This window comes from Delphinapterus leucas, chromosome 13 (assembly GCF_059928025.1).
Source record: "Delphinapterus leucas isolate spDelLeu-1000000601 "Yukka" chromosome 13, BTC_Dleu_Yukka2, whole genome shotgun sequence".
NCBI classification, from domain to species: Eukaryota; Metazoa; Chordata; class Mammalia; order Artiodactyla; family Monodontidae; genus Delphinapterus; species Delphinapterus leucas.
Window position 1 is genome coordinate 68445736 of NC_143141.1, and position 18622 is coordinate 68464357.

Below are 18622 nucleotides of genomic sequence, written 5' to 3' on the forward strand. Positions count from 1 at the left end.
TTCTTTCCTATTGCCCCTCCCCCACAGACAACTGTCCTGCTAGACCACTGCTATAGTTCCTAAGCCTGCCTACATCTAGTGTCTCCCATGGCCACAGAGTTGCCAAAACAATATTCTTAAATCACCTCCATGCACACCACATTCCTTCAATTCAACAAAGCCAAACACAAATCAACCCTTTAATAGCCTCCTACCTGCCAAATAAAAAAAACAAAGGCCTCACCTTCAAGACCTTCCATAATCTGGCTCCAGTCTAGCTTTCCCACTGGGACTGTCCTATTCCCTTTCACTCTAAAAAACTAGCCTATTCACTAACACTCTGTACACACACACACACACACACACACACACACACACACACCCCTTCTCTTTGTGTTTCCAGGGCTGGGCTCAAACTGTTCACCTGCCTGGAATGCCCTCACCACTGCCTTTCCATTGGCCTGTTCAAGTATTATGTGTCCTTCAAAGCCCAATTCACCATCCTCTCTTCATCACTGTCTACAAAAGGCAGAAATAGTCTCTTTGGCCTCTATAAAACTAGTGTCTTAAAAATTACTCTCTGGGTTTTTCTTTGAGGCCTCATACTGTTGGCTAGCTTTGTCTATGTCCACTTCACTAGACTGTAGCAGAGGGTACAAACCAGGCTATCTGGTGATCTGCTGCTACTGCTTCCTCCTCTGGTTCCGTGCCATGTGTACAGCAGACAATTAATATGTATTTGATTGAATAACTGGTTGAAGATATTATTTGTTCACTCATTCAACAATTATTTATTAAAGACCCAATATGTGCTAGGCACTGTTACAAGCACTAGGAAAATGTGAATGAACCATACAGATAAAAATTTCTACCTTCATAGAACTTACACTGTAGTGGAGGAGAAAAAGATTTTTTTTTTTTAAGTAAGCTATATATAATATTAGAAGGTGCTAAGTACTATGGAGAAAAATAAAGTAGGGAAGGAAAATAAGGAATGTAAGGTAAGGGTGGAAAGTGGGGGTGTGATTTTAAATAGAATGATTATGGAAGGTCTCTCTGAGAAAGTGACATTTGATCCCAGAAGTGAATGAGGTCATGGAGCAAGGTATGCAGATATCTATCCAGAAGAAGAACATTCCAGGCAGAGGAACAGCAAGTGATAAAACCCAGAGACAGAAATGTGCCTGGAATGTTCAGGGAAGAACAAAGAGGCTAATGTGGGGTGAGCGAGGGGGAGAATGGAAGGAGGAAGGTAAAGAAGCAACAGAGGCTAGGCTTGGAAAAGCCTTGAGCCAGTCAGAGACCTGGCTATTATCACAGGTGATGGAGCAGAGGAATGACACATATGACTTGCATTTGGAAGGATCAACTTGGATGTTCATTGAGTATAGGCAGATTGTAACAAGACAGAGGCAGGAAGACCAGTAAGGAGGTAATATATTAAGTAGGTGAGAGGTGATGGGTATTTGACCAGAATGGTTGCAGGTAGCAAGCAGTTGTCCAATTCTGGATATATTTCAAAGGCAGATCTCCTAGGATTTACTGATAAATTAGATGTGGGATATGAGGGAAATAGAAATCAAGGATGACTCTAAGACCAAACAGGCTGCCACTTATAGGGATGGGGATGATCTTGGGGGCAAAAGCTTTTAGGAGGGGGAGAACAGTATTTCGGATATTAGAAATGTTTAGTCAGAGTAACGAATGGGGAGACTGAGAATGCAGTGAGATACGGAAGTCTACAATTAAGGGGAGAAGACAGGACTGAAAATAAACTTTTGGGAGTTGTCAGCATACAGATGGTATTTAAGCTATGGGACTAGATTAAATCAAGGGAGTGAGTGTAGACAGAGATATACAGCCCAACGACTAAGCCCTAGGAACCAGCAAAGAAGACTGAGAAGGAGTAGCCAGTGAGGCAGGAGGACAATGTTAAGGCTGGACGTTGAGACTGTGTGCTTGAGAAAACAATCCATGTGCGTGATTTAACTTAGACAATGGAGGCTAAGGGAGGGAATTTATTTTCCCCACTCCTTATGGCAGCTGTGGTTGGGTAAACTTTAAACAGATAAGCAAGGATATGATACAGTTTTCCATAAAAGTAAAATTTTAGTAACACAATACTGAGTTCTATTTTCTACCAAAAAAAAATGTCCAGTGATAATCAAGTTAGTGCAGGGTTTCTCAACCTTGGCACTACTGACATTTTAGCTGGGATAATTCTTTACTGTGGAGGGCTGTGCTGAGCATTATGGGATGTTTGGCAGCATCCCTGGTCTCTACCCACTAGATGTCAGTAGTGCACCCCTTCACCTCCCCACCATTGCCAAAGGACCCGGAGACAAAATCGTCCCCAGTTGAGAACTCTGAGGTAGAGCAAGTTGTCAACAACAACCAACTCTATGGTAAGCATTCTTGCTGCGAAATGCAACTGTCAGTTTCTGCTGATATTCTGTACTCCCACCTGCCCTACTCTCTTCTCCAGGCTTCTCACCAGCCCACAGATGAGAAAGATTCTCATTGTATTCACTACCCAGAGCGAGGAAAGTAAGCAATTAGCTCAACCTGTCATTAAAAAAAAAATGTGTTCTGATTTTTTTTCATTGTAAAAGATATGCCCCAAGTCTACCCAGTTCAAAAGTGACCCTTTCTGCACACCCTCATTCATTGCAGCACTACACAACAGACAAGAGGTAGGAGCAACCCAGTGTCCATCGACAGATGAATGGATAAAATAACTGGTATGTACATACAGTGAAATATCATTCAGTCTTAAAAGAAAGAAAATTCTGACACATGATACAACATGGATGAACCTTGAGGGCGTTATGCTAAGTGAAATACGCCAGTCACAAAAGGACAAATCCTGTATGATCCCACTCATATGAGGTACTTAGAGTAGCCAAATTCATAAGAGACAGAAAGTACAGTGGTTTTTAGGGACTAGGGTCATGGGGGGAGAACCGGGAGCTACTGTTTACTAGGTGCAGAGTTTCAGTTCTGCAGGATGAAAAGAGTTGTAGGGATGGGTGGTGGCAATGGCTACACAACAAAGTGAATGTACTTCACACTACTGGACTGTACACTTAGAAATGGTTAACATGGTAAATTTTATGTTACAGGCTTTTTATCACAATTTAAAAAAGAACAGACTGCTGGCTCTGGAGTGAGACTGTCTGGGTTCAAATACTGGCAAAGTGCCCAAAGAGGTACCTGGCTCATAGTAAGTACTCAGTAAATATTAGTGGGTGATATTAAATTAGTATTATAAGTAAAATTATACTAAGTCGGTGTGCATGTTTGTCAGGAGCATGGTTGACAGATATGTGTGACTTTGGTGATTGGGAAAGCAGTCATAAAGAAAGTTTGGTTAAAAAAAAATAACCATTTCTAGGAATAAAACCATTTAACTAACTGAATATCATTAAATACAAAATAGGTTGATCTCTTTCCCCTCAAAATTAGGTCCTGTCCTGTGGATTTATCTTGCACTTACTTATTTTAAAGATCCAGGTTCCTTTTGCATTATTTTTTCAAATCTTAAAAATTTTTTTAAACATTTAAAAATGCTTCTGTGCATGTAAATACAGACATTTTTTTTCCTAAAATGATCAACTACCCATTCTATATGTTACCCTTTATATATAAAGGTTTTTTTTTCATTATTGACATCAACAATTACTTGCAGAGTCCTTCACTGCCTGTAATTTTGACTCTCATTCACTTCCTTCCTAGTATATCTACTCAAAATGGAGCCTAACTTTAATAGCTGTATTTGTGTTAAGGACAGTTAACAGAGAGAAATAACAAAACGAAACAGAAAAGTGAATAAAAGAAGCACAAAAGGGCTTCCCTGGTGGCGCAGTGGTTGGGAGTCCGCCTGCTGATGTAGGGGACACAGGTTCGTACCCTGGTCCGGGAAGATCCCACGTGCTGCGGAGTGGCTGGACCCGTGAGCCATGGCCGCTGAGCCTGCGCATCCGGAGCCTGTGCTCCGCAACGGGAGAGGCCACGACAGTGAGAGGCCCGCATACCGCAAAAAAAAAAAAAGAAAGCGAGTAAGAGAAAAGCAACCTGTCCACTCTTAGTGACAAGCAAGAAGTATTCTAAAGGCTAGGTTCTTAGCTCACAGATGAGCTCCCCAGTCTTTATGAAAGAAAATGGGTATTCATTCAGTAAGTCAAAATCAAAGAAAGACAAGAACAGATGAGGCTTTATGAACTGTCTAACCTGCATGGGATTAATCTTCACCGAGCGTTCAAAGCACTCCACGCATTCTTTAAACTCTTTGCTTCGAAGATGGAGGAGGCCTTTGGAGCGCTGGGCGCGAGCACTGCGGTGCTGAGACAACTCCCAGGCCTGGTCGTAGTAAGAGTGCTCTCGAAGGACATCTCCAAGCAAGCAGTATAGACTTGGTGTTTCTTTTTTCTCCAGCTCTTGCCTGAGGATTTCTTCTGCCTAGAAATAACAACAGAAATAACTAAATTGCTGAATAGTGACAAATGCCTACTTTTTAGCACATATACAATCTTTTATGTCACATGATCCAAAATTTTATTTTCAAAGTTTGAGATGACCTGCTTATTTCATGCATCTAGCACACAGGCTGAAAAAGAGAGGAACAGTAGAAGATCAATATGGTACAAGTAACAGAGGAACAAGAAGTAAGAGGTGAACACGCTTTGCTGGCCTCTGGAATCCTCAAGGAAAGGCCCCGAGGAGAGGCTGACTTCATGATACTGGGGGGGATTCATTTAGCTCCCCTTTTCCCTGCTCCCTGTTCCAGTTGTCACCACTGTGACCGTTTGTTAGAGCAGAGCCTTCAATTCACCTCCACCCAATAGCAATGAAAAGTATGTTTTCCCTTTTTAAAAATGGTATGCTTCAGGAGCCTGGGATCGCTGAAAAATTTATAAAAGAAGGGAGAGGGTAAAATTTAATAGGCACTGCTAAGCACCTACCTCTTAACCGAACTACATCACACCTCACAGATAAAACCTGCTGGAATTCCCTGGTGGTCCAGTAGTTAGGACTCCGTGCTTCCACTGCAGAGGGCACGGTTCGATCCCCAGTTCGGGAACTAGGATCCTGCATGCCGTGCAGCGTGGCCAAAAAAACAAACAAACAAAAAAACCTTGCCAACATGAGACCTGCTTCCAGACAGTCCATTCACTGTAGAAATTAAAGACCATCCTCAGTACATGGCTTGGGTATTATTCTCATGTGTCCACAATTCGGATTCACCTTGTCACCCAAGCTAACTCTGTACTTGTGACATATACTATCTCACTTCCCCCACCCATGTCTGTTACCCACCCCCACCCCCATTTCTGATTAATTTCAACAGAGGGCAAGAAGCATGGTAGCAGCTCTACTTTCCATCCTCACATACAAATACTTCCACATAAACAGAAGTGGGGTCACCAAATATGCCAACACAGCCTTGGCCAAAGTGGATGTAGATATTCAGGAAGCCATCCTTTGGTAGCTAAAATGGTAGTTTAGACCCCCTAACTTGCATGGCTGGCAATCTTAAAGTCTGTATATCTTATTTTCTTTAGGTTCAACATATCTATAATTTAAGTCTTAAGCAGTCTAATTTTTGTGAAATCTTTTAAAAGATGGCTGTGCTTCTAAAAGTGTCTTTGGATGCTATGGCCTCTTTTGCATTTCTGATACAGTATGGGTTATGTAGGTCTTTTAGGCTAGTCTGAAAATGAAACCAGAATTTATAAAACAGGTTCTAAGAGAAAACAATTCCAAGTCCTAAACGGCCAAAATAAACATGAAATTTTCAAATATAATCCATGTAATTCCTTTATTCACGGATAATACAGCAGTTATTAATGTATCTAACTATAATTCCATATTCGATATATTTTCAGTAGGTACATTTCAATATACTTTGTATTTAATATATTTATTTTTATGTATATGCGTGTATGTATTCAACCAAATTGTGTATAACAAATTGTAGCCACAGCAGGATTTTTGCTGAAATGACCTTACAGTGTAGTTGAGGCATTTCTCTTGACATCATGTCACTAAAACTCGATACCCACACTCTCCCACTTCTGCTTTAAACGGCTAGAGTGGATTCTGTGGTCTGCAGTTAAACAATGACCATTACAGTAACTGGGTACAGAAGTTACTGCTGTCAATACACTCCTGAAAAAAGTGAAACTTTAGCTTTATAAGGAACCTCCATACTGTTCTCCATAGTGGCTGTATCAATTTACATTCCCACCAACAGTGCAAGAGGGTTCCCTTTTCTCCACACCCTCTCCAGCATTTATTGTTTGTAGATTTTTTGATGATGGCCATTCTGACCAGTGTGAGATGATATCTCATTGTAGTTTTGATTTGCATTTCTCTAATGATTAATGATGTTGAGCATCCTTTCATGTGTTTGTTGGCAATCTGTATATCTTCTTTGGAGAAATGTCTATTTAGGTCTTCTGCCCATTTTTGGATTGGGTTGTTTGTTTTTTTGATACTGATACCATATGACCCAGCAATCCCACTACTGGGCATATTCCCTGAGAAATCCATAATTCAAAAAGAGTCATGTACCACAATGTTCACTGCAGCTCTATTTACAATAGCCAGGACATGAAAGCAACCTAAGTGTCCATCGACAGATGAATGGATAAAGAAGATGTGGCACATAGATACAATGGAATATTACTCAGCCATAAAAAGAAACGAAATTGAGTTATTTGTAGTGAGGTGGATGGACCTAGAGTCTGTCATACAGAGTGAAGTAAGTCAGAAAGAGAAAAACAAATACCGTATGCTAACACATATATATGGAATCTAAAAAAAAAGGTCATGAAGAACCCAGGGGCAGGACGGGAATAAAGATGCAGACCTACTAGAGAATGGACTTGAGGACACGGGGAGGGAGGGGGAAGGGTAAGCTGGGACAAAGTGACAGAGTGGCATGGATATATATACACTACCAAACGTAAAATAGATAGCTAGTGGGAAGCAGCCCCATAGCACAGGGAGATCAGCTTGGTGCTTTGTGACCACCTAGAGGGGTGGGATAGGGAGGGTGGGAGGGAGGGAGACGCAAGAGGGAAGAGATATGGGGACATATGTATATGTATAACTGATTCACCTTGTTATAAAGCAGAAACTAACACACCATTGTAAAGCAATTATACTCCAATAAAGATGTTAAAAAAAAAAAAACGTGAAACTTTGTGATTGGTTATCTGACCTGGTTGGAGTTGAAGACAATGAGGATCCAGTGATCATGACAGGGTTTAACGTCACTAGTCCATGACATCCAGTGATGAAAGGATTACTTAAATTATCACCTGTGGTAACTTAGAATGAAGCACCGATCTAATGCAAGGCTTTTGCAGTTTGAGTGACAGGACTTTGTGAGAGAGCGCAAGACTGTGAGGTAGGTCAGCTGCTCCTAAGTTCACCGGACAGCTCAAAAAGAGAAAATGACACTCAGTGTTTTAAATCCTCAAGGCCAGAGAACCAGGGTATTTCTATAATTTCCTAAAAGAATTTGTTTTCCTTGTAGCTGCCAAGCTGGTACAGGCAAAAATCAGATGCAGGCATTGCTCTTGTAGGACTGCTGAATTACAATATAGGATGAATTTGGTTTCACTAGTTCTATGTGAAAGTTAGGGCATTTGATTGGGTTAATCAAATATGCTTTACTGATTCATTTTATTTCCTCTATTGCCTCTTAGCTACACATCATTTTATTAAATTTTCATGATTGCTCTAGGGCTACTCATGTGCATCTTCAATTGATCTAAGTTCATTTAGAGTTAATACTGTATCACCTCACCTTTCTCATGTCACAAGTGGCCTTCCTAAATTTCTGTTCCCCAGAAACAATGAAATAAACGACTGCTATTGTTTTAAGCCACTATGTTTTGATGTGGTTTGTTATATACCAATAATAACTGCAACAGTTGTTTAAAGCGAGAGGGTTACTCTAGTGCCAGTTACTTCATCGTGGCCAGGAGAAGAGGGCACTGATTATAAAAGAGCAAGACCCAAGAATTTAAATGGGGACATTTGGGACGATTCAGATAACAGAAAACCCCCAGATTCTATGGAGTTTCCTAAGCCAGCAGAGGCAACCCTCCCCTAACTGATAAGACTAGTGCTACCTTGCTTAAGGACACTGTAACAACTACACCTCAAGGAGTTACCTTGCAAGAGAATGCCAATTCTCTCCTATTACCTAACCCCTTCCACCCCTCATTGCCTCCAGACATGTAAATGGGTTTATACACAAAAAGAACTGCAAGATTTTGTTACTTTCTAGAGAGAAAACCTTGGGACCATGTGGAAAAAGATTCTAAGGGAGCTAGACCATAGACAAAGAGGATCATAATTTTAAATCAGCTTAATGTAGACACTCATCAGAAAATTTTGATTCACAGTTCTAACTCAAGCAGCTGGGGATGGTTCCAACTATTTGCTCAACTGCTTGACTAAAACCTAGACTCAAACATGGCCAAAACGAAGGCTGAGATGCCAAAAATTCCTTGGTGTAATACGGAAGAAAGAATCCAACTCAGAAGAAAAGGCTGTTGTTAATTTAGCATTTGCAACCTGTTACCCACCCTACCTGTGTCCCCCATTAAGGCCAAGGGGATACTCCTTTCACCTTGACTTTGAGAAATACATTGTACCTGGGAGTATCAGCATTGTGAAAAGTGCTATAGTAGATATCCTATGTAAGCTGGGGGTAAAGCCGAGAGGTCCTTCTGTTAAATGGGCTTTCTGATTTCAGTGGGGATGATCAGAAGCCAAGGTAGTAGAGACTTGCTGATAGCCCCTGGAAGCAAGACGAACATAGTTCTTTGTAACAGGCACATCCAGAGTGATAAGTAGAATGGTGTGACTAGCATGGATCATAGGTGATGGCCAACTGATCATAAAGATTTTTAACCAAATTAGATAAACAGCCAACTAAGTACAACTTGATCTACGTAAGACTTAAAAAAAAAAAATCTAGATTTGGAGACTAGATGTCTGACCTGAATCACCATGCTGACACACTGTCTCTCACCCAATTCCTATCCCTAAGTCATTTCACAGACTCAGAGCCTCTTATAAGCAAACAAATACATAAGCAAGCAACTCAGTACTGGTGAGAAAGGACCCTGTGATAACATAACAAGTGTATACCACAATTCTTCTTCCCTAAATAAGTAATTATAACCATTTACCAGGTAATTTTATCCTGGGGAAAAAGAAATACCTCCTCTTTTCAGGGTTGATTAGCTCTTAGTTACTGCTAATCCCTGGGGACCCAGAATAACACCATGTTGAGTTAGCGGGTTTATGGGAGATACTAAGCCTACCATGGGATGGACTAAGTCCCGAACCCACCCAGTGGTTACTTCCCTAGTTGAATACAGAGGTGAATTACATACATCCAGCAACAAGCAGAGTCCACAGTGAGTGCTACTGTGGGCCAATAAAGGGCCAAGTGAAAGCCTCTGAAGCTGCTTCTCCTCATTAAAAGAGAAAACCCAAAGCAACACCGCAATATCTATGTAAACCACAGACATGTGTGTCACTATCAAAAACTTGAGAGACACTGCAAAGTGTGTGTGTTTGTACGTGTGTGCATGGGCCGTTTAACCTACCCATTTAAATTGAGAACACAGACGGGTCCTGGAAAATGTCATAGATTATTATAAACTTAATGTAATGGTGCTCTAATTATAGCTACTGTTCCAGACATGATCTCTTTACTGCAGCAAATAATCACAGCCCCTGACATATGCTAAGCAGGTACTGATACAGCAAATACATTTTTCTCTACCCAATAACCAGGCAACATCAAATGCAGTGGGCTTTAACTAGCACAGAGAGAAGTAGACTTTCCCTGCCTTTCCTCAGAATTACATAGACTTATGGCATAATTCAGTCTGCAAGGACCCTGATTGTCTCACTATCCCATTAGACCTTACCAGTCTTGATGACATCATGCTAATAAAAAAGGTCAAGAAACTAAAATAAAAAATTATATGCCAATGTCAACCAAAACCCAATGGGAAATTACATACTCTTGTCACTGTAACTTGTTATTAGGAAAATTTTCATTTATAAAAATTCATTTTATACGTTCCTTAGAAGGAACTCATCTATTAAATAAAGCAAGATATGTAAAATAAATGTTTATGTGTTATTTTTGTTATTATTTCTAGTTATTTTTGTTCTTATATGCCCTAAGAATGCTTCAATATCTAAACCTCTTTTGAAGAAACTGTACGTTTCCCCCAAATCAGAAATTCTTCTTTACATATACAACACAATCTATAAAATACTCTGTGTCTGGGAATTCCCTGGTAGTCCAGTGGGTTTGATCCCTGGTCAGGAAACTAAGATCCAAAAAACTGGCCAAAAAAAGAAAAATTAACTAATTAATTGTATTAAAAAATACAATACTCTGGGCCTATTAGTAGTTTGTCACTTTCCAAATAAGTAAACTCCCAAGTAAAAGGACTAAACCACTGCATAGTCATATGTACCAGATCATGCTAGGTACTTGCTTAAGCTGGGAACTACGTTTCCTAAAATCCCTTTCCCTTCTGATTTCGTGTTAGAGTTGGTCAGAAGGGAAACTTGCTAAGGATTTGAAAGGCAGAAGTAAAGCAACAAACATTCTTTACTCTTGGAAGGTTGTCATGGTTAAATATGACATCAAACAAGAGGCAGAGATGTCCTGAAGATCCCAGCTTGACCATGCTCTATGTGTCCATCTTGTCTTTCCACTTGCTGGCCCTGCCAACCAATAGCAACCCCGGGCCCACCATAAGACACTTCACTTTGGACCCACAGAGCTTGTAGCTACAGAGATCCAACAGCTTTCCACAGACCTCTCCACAAGTTCCTTCTTCATCCTCCCATTGCAATGGCTGGAAGTACGTGGCTTCTCAGATTCCCCTGTAAGTTCTGACTGATGCACTTGTGCCAATGCTTCAAGTGGATCGTTAAATGGTTCTTTCCCTGATCCTCTTACTCGCTCTTTCACTCCTTCATTTTCCTTCCCACATGTGTGTAATATCTAATTCTTTTAGCGAACCTCTATTCCCCAAAATACTCAAAGTGGCTCTGCTTTCATAAACAAAACCTGAATGATAAAATCGTTTTTTTCATTTTTCCTTTTAAATGCCTTACGTGTCCTTCCATCTGACAGTATTTACAGATTAGTTTTTATTCAGCACATTATTAAATGCATTATCTCACTTAACCTCTGTAATAATTCTGAGAGGTAGATACTAATATGCCCATTTTTAAGACAAATACAAGTTTAGATTCCTTGATCAACTGGTAAGCCCAAAACCAAAAACTACTAAGTTGAAAAACAGGACCTTGATTTCAGGTTCAATACTTTTCCTATTTTCACATCAGCAAAAATGGTGGTATAAGGACCTCTAAAATTTCCCTGCACCACAAAAGCAACAAAGAAAACTGGAAAAAAGTGTTAGAATCAACTATTTCAGAACTCTGGAAATTAATCAAAGATTTGAAATAACCCAGGGAGTGTTTATTCAAGAAAATGATAAAACTCTTGGTAAGAACAGCAAGCTTTGTGTCATTTTAACATGTACCATTCCTATTCCCTCTTCTCCAGCTCTGCACTAGCCTTGAAAACCAACAGCATATTATCATGGGAAAATTATAAGCCCAGCAGCCACCAGAGGGAACAAAATGGGTTTGGAGCTCCTCTGAAGTTTCATTCCCAGAAAATTGTCTGGTGGTTCCCTGGAAGAGCCCACTTGCAAAGCTGTCTTTACTTAACCTAACTCTGAACTTGTCCAGTGACTACCCTTTGTCAAAAACAATTAGAGACAATTAATTAATTCTGCAGCTGCCTGAGGTAGTAACAGCTGGGGCAAACAACAGGCTATACAAAACACTTAAAGGAAAATAAGGGAATGAGATATACATAAGGGCTTTGAAAAACTCCACCATATTGGTGGGAATCTAAGTCCATGCATGTGTAGGGCTGTGCACATGTTCAGGAAAGACCTGAGAAGGCCCTATGCTCTCACCTCAGGCTGACCCTGAGGCTTTGCACAAGCAGTTAGTGAATGCTAAGGCAGAGTTGTCAACTGCCTGGCTAAGTGCTGAAAGCATACCCCAACACACACACACCTACAGCCCACCATCAAAGACTGGGAGGCTTCTTAATTTAGGCATTTAAGGAATTTTCTGTCCAATCATTAGCTGACCATTAAGCTAACCAATCTGAAACTACACAAAGAAACAAGAAAGTATGGCCCTTACATGGGAAAAAAAAGTAGAAACCATCCCTGAGGATGTCCATATGATGGACTTAAAAGGCACTTAAAATCTGCTATTTTAAATAATGCCTAGTACAAGGACTAAGAAACTCAAAAAGAAAAAAAAGTAAAAGAAATGACAACGGAATTAAAATGGTATACTAGAAGTAGAAAACATCCATTTAGCCAAAAAGAAGGCAGTAATGGGGAAATAAAAAAGACATATAGAAAACAAAATGACCGACATACATCCTACACTATCAGTAATTAAATTAAATGTAAAGGGATTAAATACTCCAATCAAAGGCAAGATTGGCAGAAAGGATTTTAAAATTATGATTCAACTAAATGCTGTCTACAAGGGACACACTTTAGATTCAGACACAAACAGATTGAAAATTTTTAAAAAATAAAAAGGAAGATAACACATCGTGGAAACAGTAACCAAAAGAAAGCTGGAGTAGCTACACTAATATAAGAAAAAATACACCTTAAGACAAAAATTGTTACTAGAAGAAAGGCATATTTTAATGATAAATATTCACTCCATCAAGAAGACAGAATAGTTACGAGTATATACTCACCTAACAACAGAGTCCCAAATTACATGAAGCAAAAACTGACAGATATGAAGGGAGAAATACAAATTCAACAATAATATTTGGAGACTTCAATATCCAACTTTTAATAATGAATAGAACAACTATACAGAAGACAGAAATAGAAGACTTGAACAATGCTATAAACCAACTAGACCCAACAGACACTTAAAGGACACTCTGTCCAACAACAGTGGAATACACATTCTTCTCAAGTGCACACAGAACATTCTCCAGAAGATATACAATATGTTAGGTCATAAAATGTCTCAATAAATCTGAAAGCGTAGAAGTCACACAAAGTATATTCTCCAACTACAACGGGATGAAATTAGAAATCAGTAACAAAGAAATTTGAGAAATTCACAAATATGTGGAAATTAAACAACACACTGTTAAATAAACAGTAAGTCAAAAAAGAAATCACAGGGAAATTGAAAACACTTTGAGATAAATGGAAACAAATATATAATATGCCAGAACTTATGGGATGCAGTGAAAGCAGTGCTTAGAGGAAAATTTACAGTTATAAATGCCTATATATCAAAAATAAATAATATCAATTCTGGAAGATGGGTCTGGAGGGCCAGAGTGGGGCAGCTTCCAGAAGAAGGTGAGAAACACTAGAGCAGTGACTCTGCTTAGTCTAAATTGGCCTCTTTTCTCCTCAAATTCCTATCCCACGTTTCTTTAGATAAGTCAATTCTTTCTCCTTGAGCACTTACACCTCTTCATCCTGCCGACAGACTTATCTCCCCCAAGGGCGATGCTTGCAGGCAATATATTTGCTCTCTTCAATTAGTCACACCCTCAGTCTTCCTCACTCTCTTCCAAATTGTTCTATTTTCTCTTCCCTCCTCCACTTATCCGCTCAATTTATATAATTTATTACCAAATAAAGAACTACAAAAGATGTGCCCAGTGAACATAAATAAAGCACAAGGGCTTGTAATATCACTTCTGCAGTGTCAAAATGTGGGTGGTCAGAAATCTTTACAGAATGTGAAAAGCTTTGGTATTTCCGTCTTCCCTACTGGAAAACACAGATGTATGTTCTTACACAATACAAGAAATTTGTCATCTTAACATCTATGAAGTAGGATAAAAATACATTCCCAAACATGCAAAGGCATACTTCAAGTGGCAAATGGCTGCAATGAACCTGGGGTGCCTACAGGAACCTGCAAACCCCAAAGACCATTCCCTTACCCACACATATATACATATCTTATTTTGTAATTCCACACAACTAATTACTATTCTTAATACAACATTACAGCAATGACTAGGCACAGTGAATCTCAGCATAAAATTAAGTCAGCCAAGACTTACACAGAACCTTATGAATTATGGCTGGAATAACACTCTCCTTACTCTACCAGGAAAACCTGCAGTGCTTAGAGCAAGGGTCACTCACTCAAATGCCCAGAGATTCTTGCCAATTATTGAGAATGAATAAAGTAGGCTGGCAATTGAACATACAAAGGAAGGAGCCACTCCTCAACTCCAGCCAGTTAGCACAATAATATGGGAATTTGCCCCAATGTTTCCACATCATTTGATTCTTTAAGACAAGAAATCTAGATTTTTAGATGAAATTGCCTGAAAATGCTTACTCTAATTTTTTTTCAAAACACTATGTAAGCCAAACAATATACCTCTTGCAACTTCAGATTTAGAAAATTAAACTCCCACCCTACAGTGGACATCAACTGCTCTTTTTCCTGCTCAGCATCTATTCTCTGATCTTCTGATTCCCCTTCCCTGAGGGGAAACCATTCCATGTGGTACAGGTAGGGCCTATCAGAGGCAAGGGCACATGCCTCAGGCAGTTCAGAACTTTTCTGTTACAGCCATGGAATTGACTGTATTTTTCCACTGGGATTACTAACCTTGAGCTTCCAGGGGCCATCTTGTCTGGCTCTTTGAGAGATAACATCATCTCAGCCCCTGGATACGGCTATCATGATGGGTCTAATAGAATTTTCAGTTGTGTGAACCTATAAATTCCTTTTTTTGCCTAAGCTAGTATATGTTGGTTCTCTTAAAACCAAAAGGGCCCTAACATGTCCCGAGAAAACTGTGTTGCATAATTCATTCTATAGACTTCGAACAATAAGAAGATCTGTGAGGGACTTCCCTGGTGGTGCAGTGGTTAAGAACCCACCTGCCAGTGCAAGGGACACGGGTTCCAGCACTGGTCTGGGAAGATCCCACATGCCGCGGCGCAACTAAGCCCGTGTGCCACGACTGTTGAGCCTGTGCTCTAGAGCCCGCAAGCCACAACTACTGAGCCTGCACACCACAACTACTGAAGCCCGCATGCCTAGAGCCTGTGCTCCGCAACAAGAGATGCCACCGCAATGAGAAGCCCGCGCACCGCAATGAAGAGTAGCCCCCGCTCGCTGCAACTAGAGAAAGCCCGCGCACAGCAATGAAGACCCAACTCAGCCAAATAAATAAATAAATAACAAATTTATATCCAAAAATTAAGATGAAGAATTAGATGTGAAATGTATCTAGCATTTTGTCAGGCACACAGTAAGCCCTAAACTAATGTTTGTGTTTTTTCTCAATCCCTCCACTGGTGCTTGAGGCTTCACTACTAGGAAGAAGGAAAGAAACTTGACACAGCTTCTAGAAACATTAAAATTTTCTATAAATAATCATATTAGTCCCTGTGTACAGTTTCTCCAAAGATAGAAGAATTGCTGTTGTCAACTGTTAAACAGGTGTTTATGTAACCCAGGTGTTCATGTAACAGGACTGGAGGAAGTAAGGACAAAGGGGAAAAGTACTGATGCTACAAGGTTAAAGCTGAATTTTTCCACTCAAGGCTGATTTCAACCAAACATCAGTTTTTTATGAAAATGTGTAGAGTCACAGGAGGAGGCCCTGTAGATCTCAGAGAAAGAATCTGTACAAGATACAAACTGAGTAGAATGTTGCTTTATAGAAGGATAGCAGTGGGAGAAATATTTCGCTGGCCAAACAGAACTCGGAATCTACACACTTCCATCTTAGCATCTGTCACACTACTAAAGCATTCTGCTCACAAATACCTGCACTATCAGACTATAAGCTCCTTGGAGGTAGCTTCTGTCCTCATTCGCATCTTTGGAATACCACTGCCCAGCGCACAGCAGGTACTCTATAAATGTTGGATGAATTCAACTGAAACTAACACTGAAATCACAAAGGGCTTCAGATTCTAAATAGAGACATAAAAGATTCTTCCTATTGAGAACAAAGGGAGAACATTTGGGGGACATGCTCTGGCTGACATCAACACTGAGCATGACTAAATTAGGAATGATCTAACAACAAGTTAGTCCTAGCAAACAGAGAGGTCATACAGCAGAATCTGAATTTCACAGGCCCTTCTCACGCAAGTGATCACACCTAAGAAGTGACTCTCCTTAGGACTAAAAATACCGAGGAGCAAAACTGACAGCCTGAGCTCCGTACCCTGGTGATGTACCTTTTGATCAAACAGTCCAGTGTTGAGAGGTAACTGAGAATTTTAGATATATGCAAGAAAAAAGTTAATACAGTGAAAACTATGCCATATTGGGACTCACTTACATTTATGAAGGTATATTTTTCTACAAGCTGTTATATGGGATATTCGGGTTTGAAGCAGGGACCCTACCCTAAGCACACTAGGATTCCAGGAAGCACCCTGTCAGAGACAAGGCCCTGCATTTGGGGTAAAGAATATGGGTGAAAGTTCAGTTCAGTATCTAATAAAAAGAAAAATAAAACATTTCAAGAAAATTATTCCTACTTGAGTCAGAAGGAATTATCAAAACAAACTGCCCTTCTTGGCTGCAATTTGGGCCTTGATTTTGTGAATGAGAGGAAGGAATTAAAAATTCTAATGTGCGATAAGAGTGGCCCTCATCTGACACTGCATCTGGTCAGTATGTAGGTAGGGGAATTGGTAGACCAACAACCACAGGAAGCTCTCCTGGCAAAAAAATGAAGGTGGGGAAATGAGCTCTAGACCCAGAGACGGTACTAATTATAACGAGTGCATTTGAGGACTACAGAAATGACAGAATTAGGCTTAACAAGTAGAGGTTTGCTCCAAGGGGACCAATAAATGGCAGGCTAAGAATTTAAAGTCATATTATGAATTAGATTTGGCCATCTGACAATAGCTTCAGGTTTTTAAAAGTGTGTGTGTGTGTGTGTGTGTGTGTGTGTGTGTGTGTGTGTGTGTGTTGTGCATACAGCTCAAACAACTTTGGGCATAGTCTAACTCAGTCTTTTCCTCTGAAGCACAGAGGAAAATGGATTCTAATTTTTACTACTGCAGAGACTGGTTCTCAAAAACAGGGAGCTGGACCACTGGAAAGGTGCTCTACTGCCCTTGACACAGTGAATGGGACGAGAGGGCAGAACTAAGAGAGCACCAAAGAACCTTGTACTCTTATGACTGTCACAGACAATCCTTCTAGCAGAAAGGCAGTTTATCCCTAGCCTACATTCTTGTTCTGTGAGAGGCAACTGAGAGGTGAAAAGTACAAAACACTTCATCTCACCCCAGTCGCTCACTCCCCTTTTCCGTGGGGTGATGCCTAGTCTTATTCACTCTCTGACTGAGCCAACTATTCACTAATTGCTCTTTACATTTATGTGTGTAACTGCACCACGCTCTGGCTCGATTTTTCAAAGGGTACCTGCCAACATAAATATTCCAGGTCCAAGATAAAACAGAATAATTAAAAACAGCCCTTGTTATCCAATTAGCTGATCATCTCCTATTTGTACACCAAGTTATATTTTCAGTTGTTTTGCCTATCTTCCTCATTCAAGTGAACACAACAGGTTTTAACTTACAAACTGACCATCAAATTTTAAGGGATTAACAACAACAAGGATGGGGGGCAGATGCTGGGGAAGCAGTGTGGGCTTTAGAGGAAAGGAAGGTCTGAGCTTGGATTCCAAAATCTGCCACTTACTAAGGCTAATCAGTAGAGTGGCAAAAACAATTCATACTTTGTAGGCTGTTACAAATATTAAATGACAGTGACAAAATAATTCTATAAAGAATGTAGTACATAAAAGGCTCTCAAAATTGCATTACATAATAACAGCATGCTCACAGTATCTTAGCATCTGCAGAGCAAAAATAAAAGTTCTCGAAGGCTCCTATTTCTATTCCTAAAATTAAAAGGTTGAAATGAGAGGGGTGAGATGTTATAATTTGTTTTTGGAGAGAAAATATATAGCAGGGGTTGGAGAGGTATCTTTCACCACATGTAAAGTCCATAAGGAGTGTCTACTTGGAGATTTGCTTCAATGCAGTCACTATTCTACGAACACCTACTAGTCATTCATTCAGCAAATATATTTAAGTTCTCCCTAGGCTCCAGGCCTGTGGTAAGTGTTGGCGAGACAGCTATAAATAATATAGACACAAGTCTGGCTTTTAAACAGCTTACAGCTTAGCAGGTGAGCTAAGCCAGCACATGAAGGATAAAAGCACTGTTGGGTGTTATAGGAGCACACAGGAAAATATCACCAAATCTTCAAGGGAGATTTCAGGGAAAGTTCACTGTAGGAAGCAATCACCAAAGAGACATCTGAAGAATAAGGAGTGAGCTGAAGGAGGACAAGTTCTAGACAGACAATAGCATGTGCAAAGGTTCTGAGGTCAAACAATGCTGAAAATTCAAGAATTACAAGTAGTTTAGTCCTACCAGAACTTTGGGCACAACCTGGATGAGTAAGTACAAAGGGGGACAAAGCAGAGAT

The 18622-nt window shown here is 40.0% G+C and overlaps 1 protein-coding gene across 2 annotated transcripts in view; it reads right to left on the reverse strand.

Moving 5' to 3' along the window:
- The window catches only part of TTC27 (tetratricopeptide repeat domain 27), a 185523-nt gene that overhangs the window by 53223 nt on the left and 113678 nt on the right, over window positions 1–18622 (reverse strand). For both annotated transcript variants that reach the window (XM_022574121.3, XM_089922399.1), the window contains exon 13: window positions 4210–4437. In XM_022574121.3, the coding sequence (XP_022429829.2) occupies window positions 4210–4437 (228 nt within the window). The remainder of the gene's footprint in view (window positions 1–4209; window positions 4438–18622) is intronic.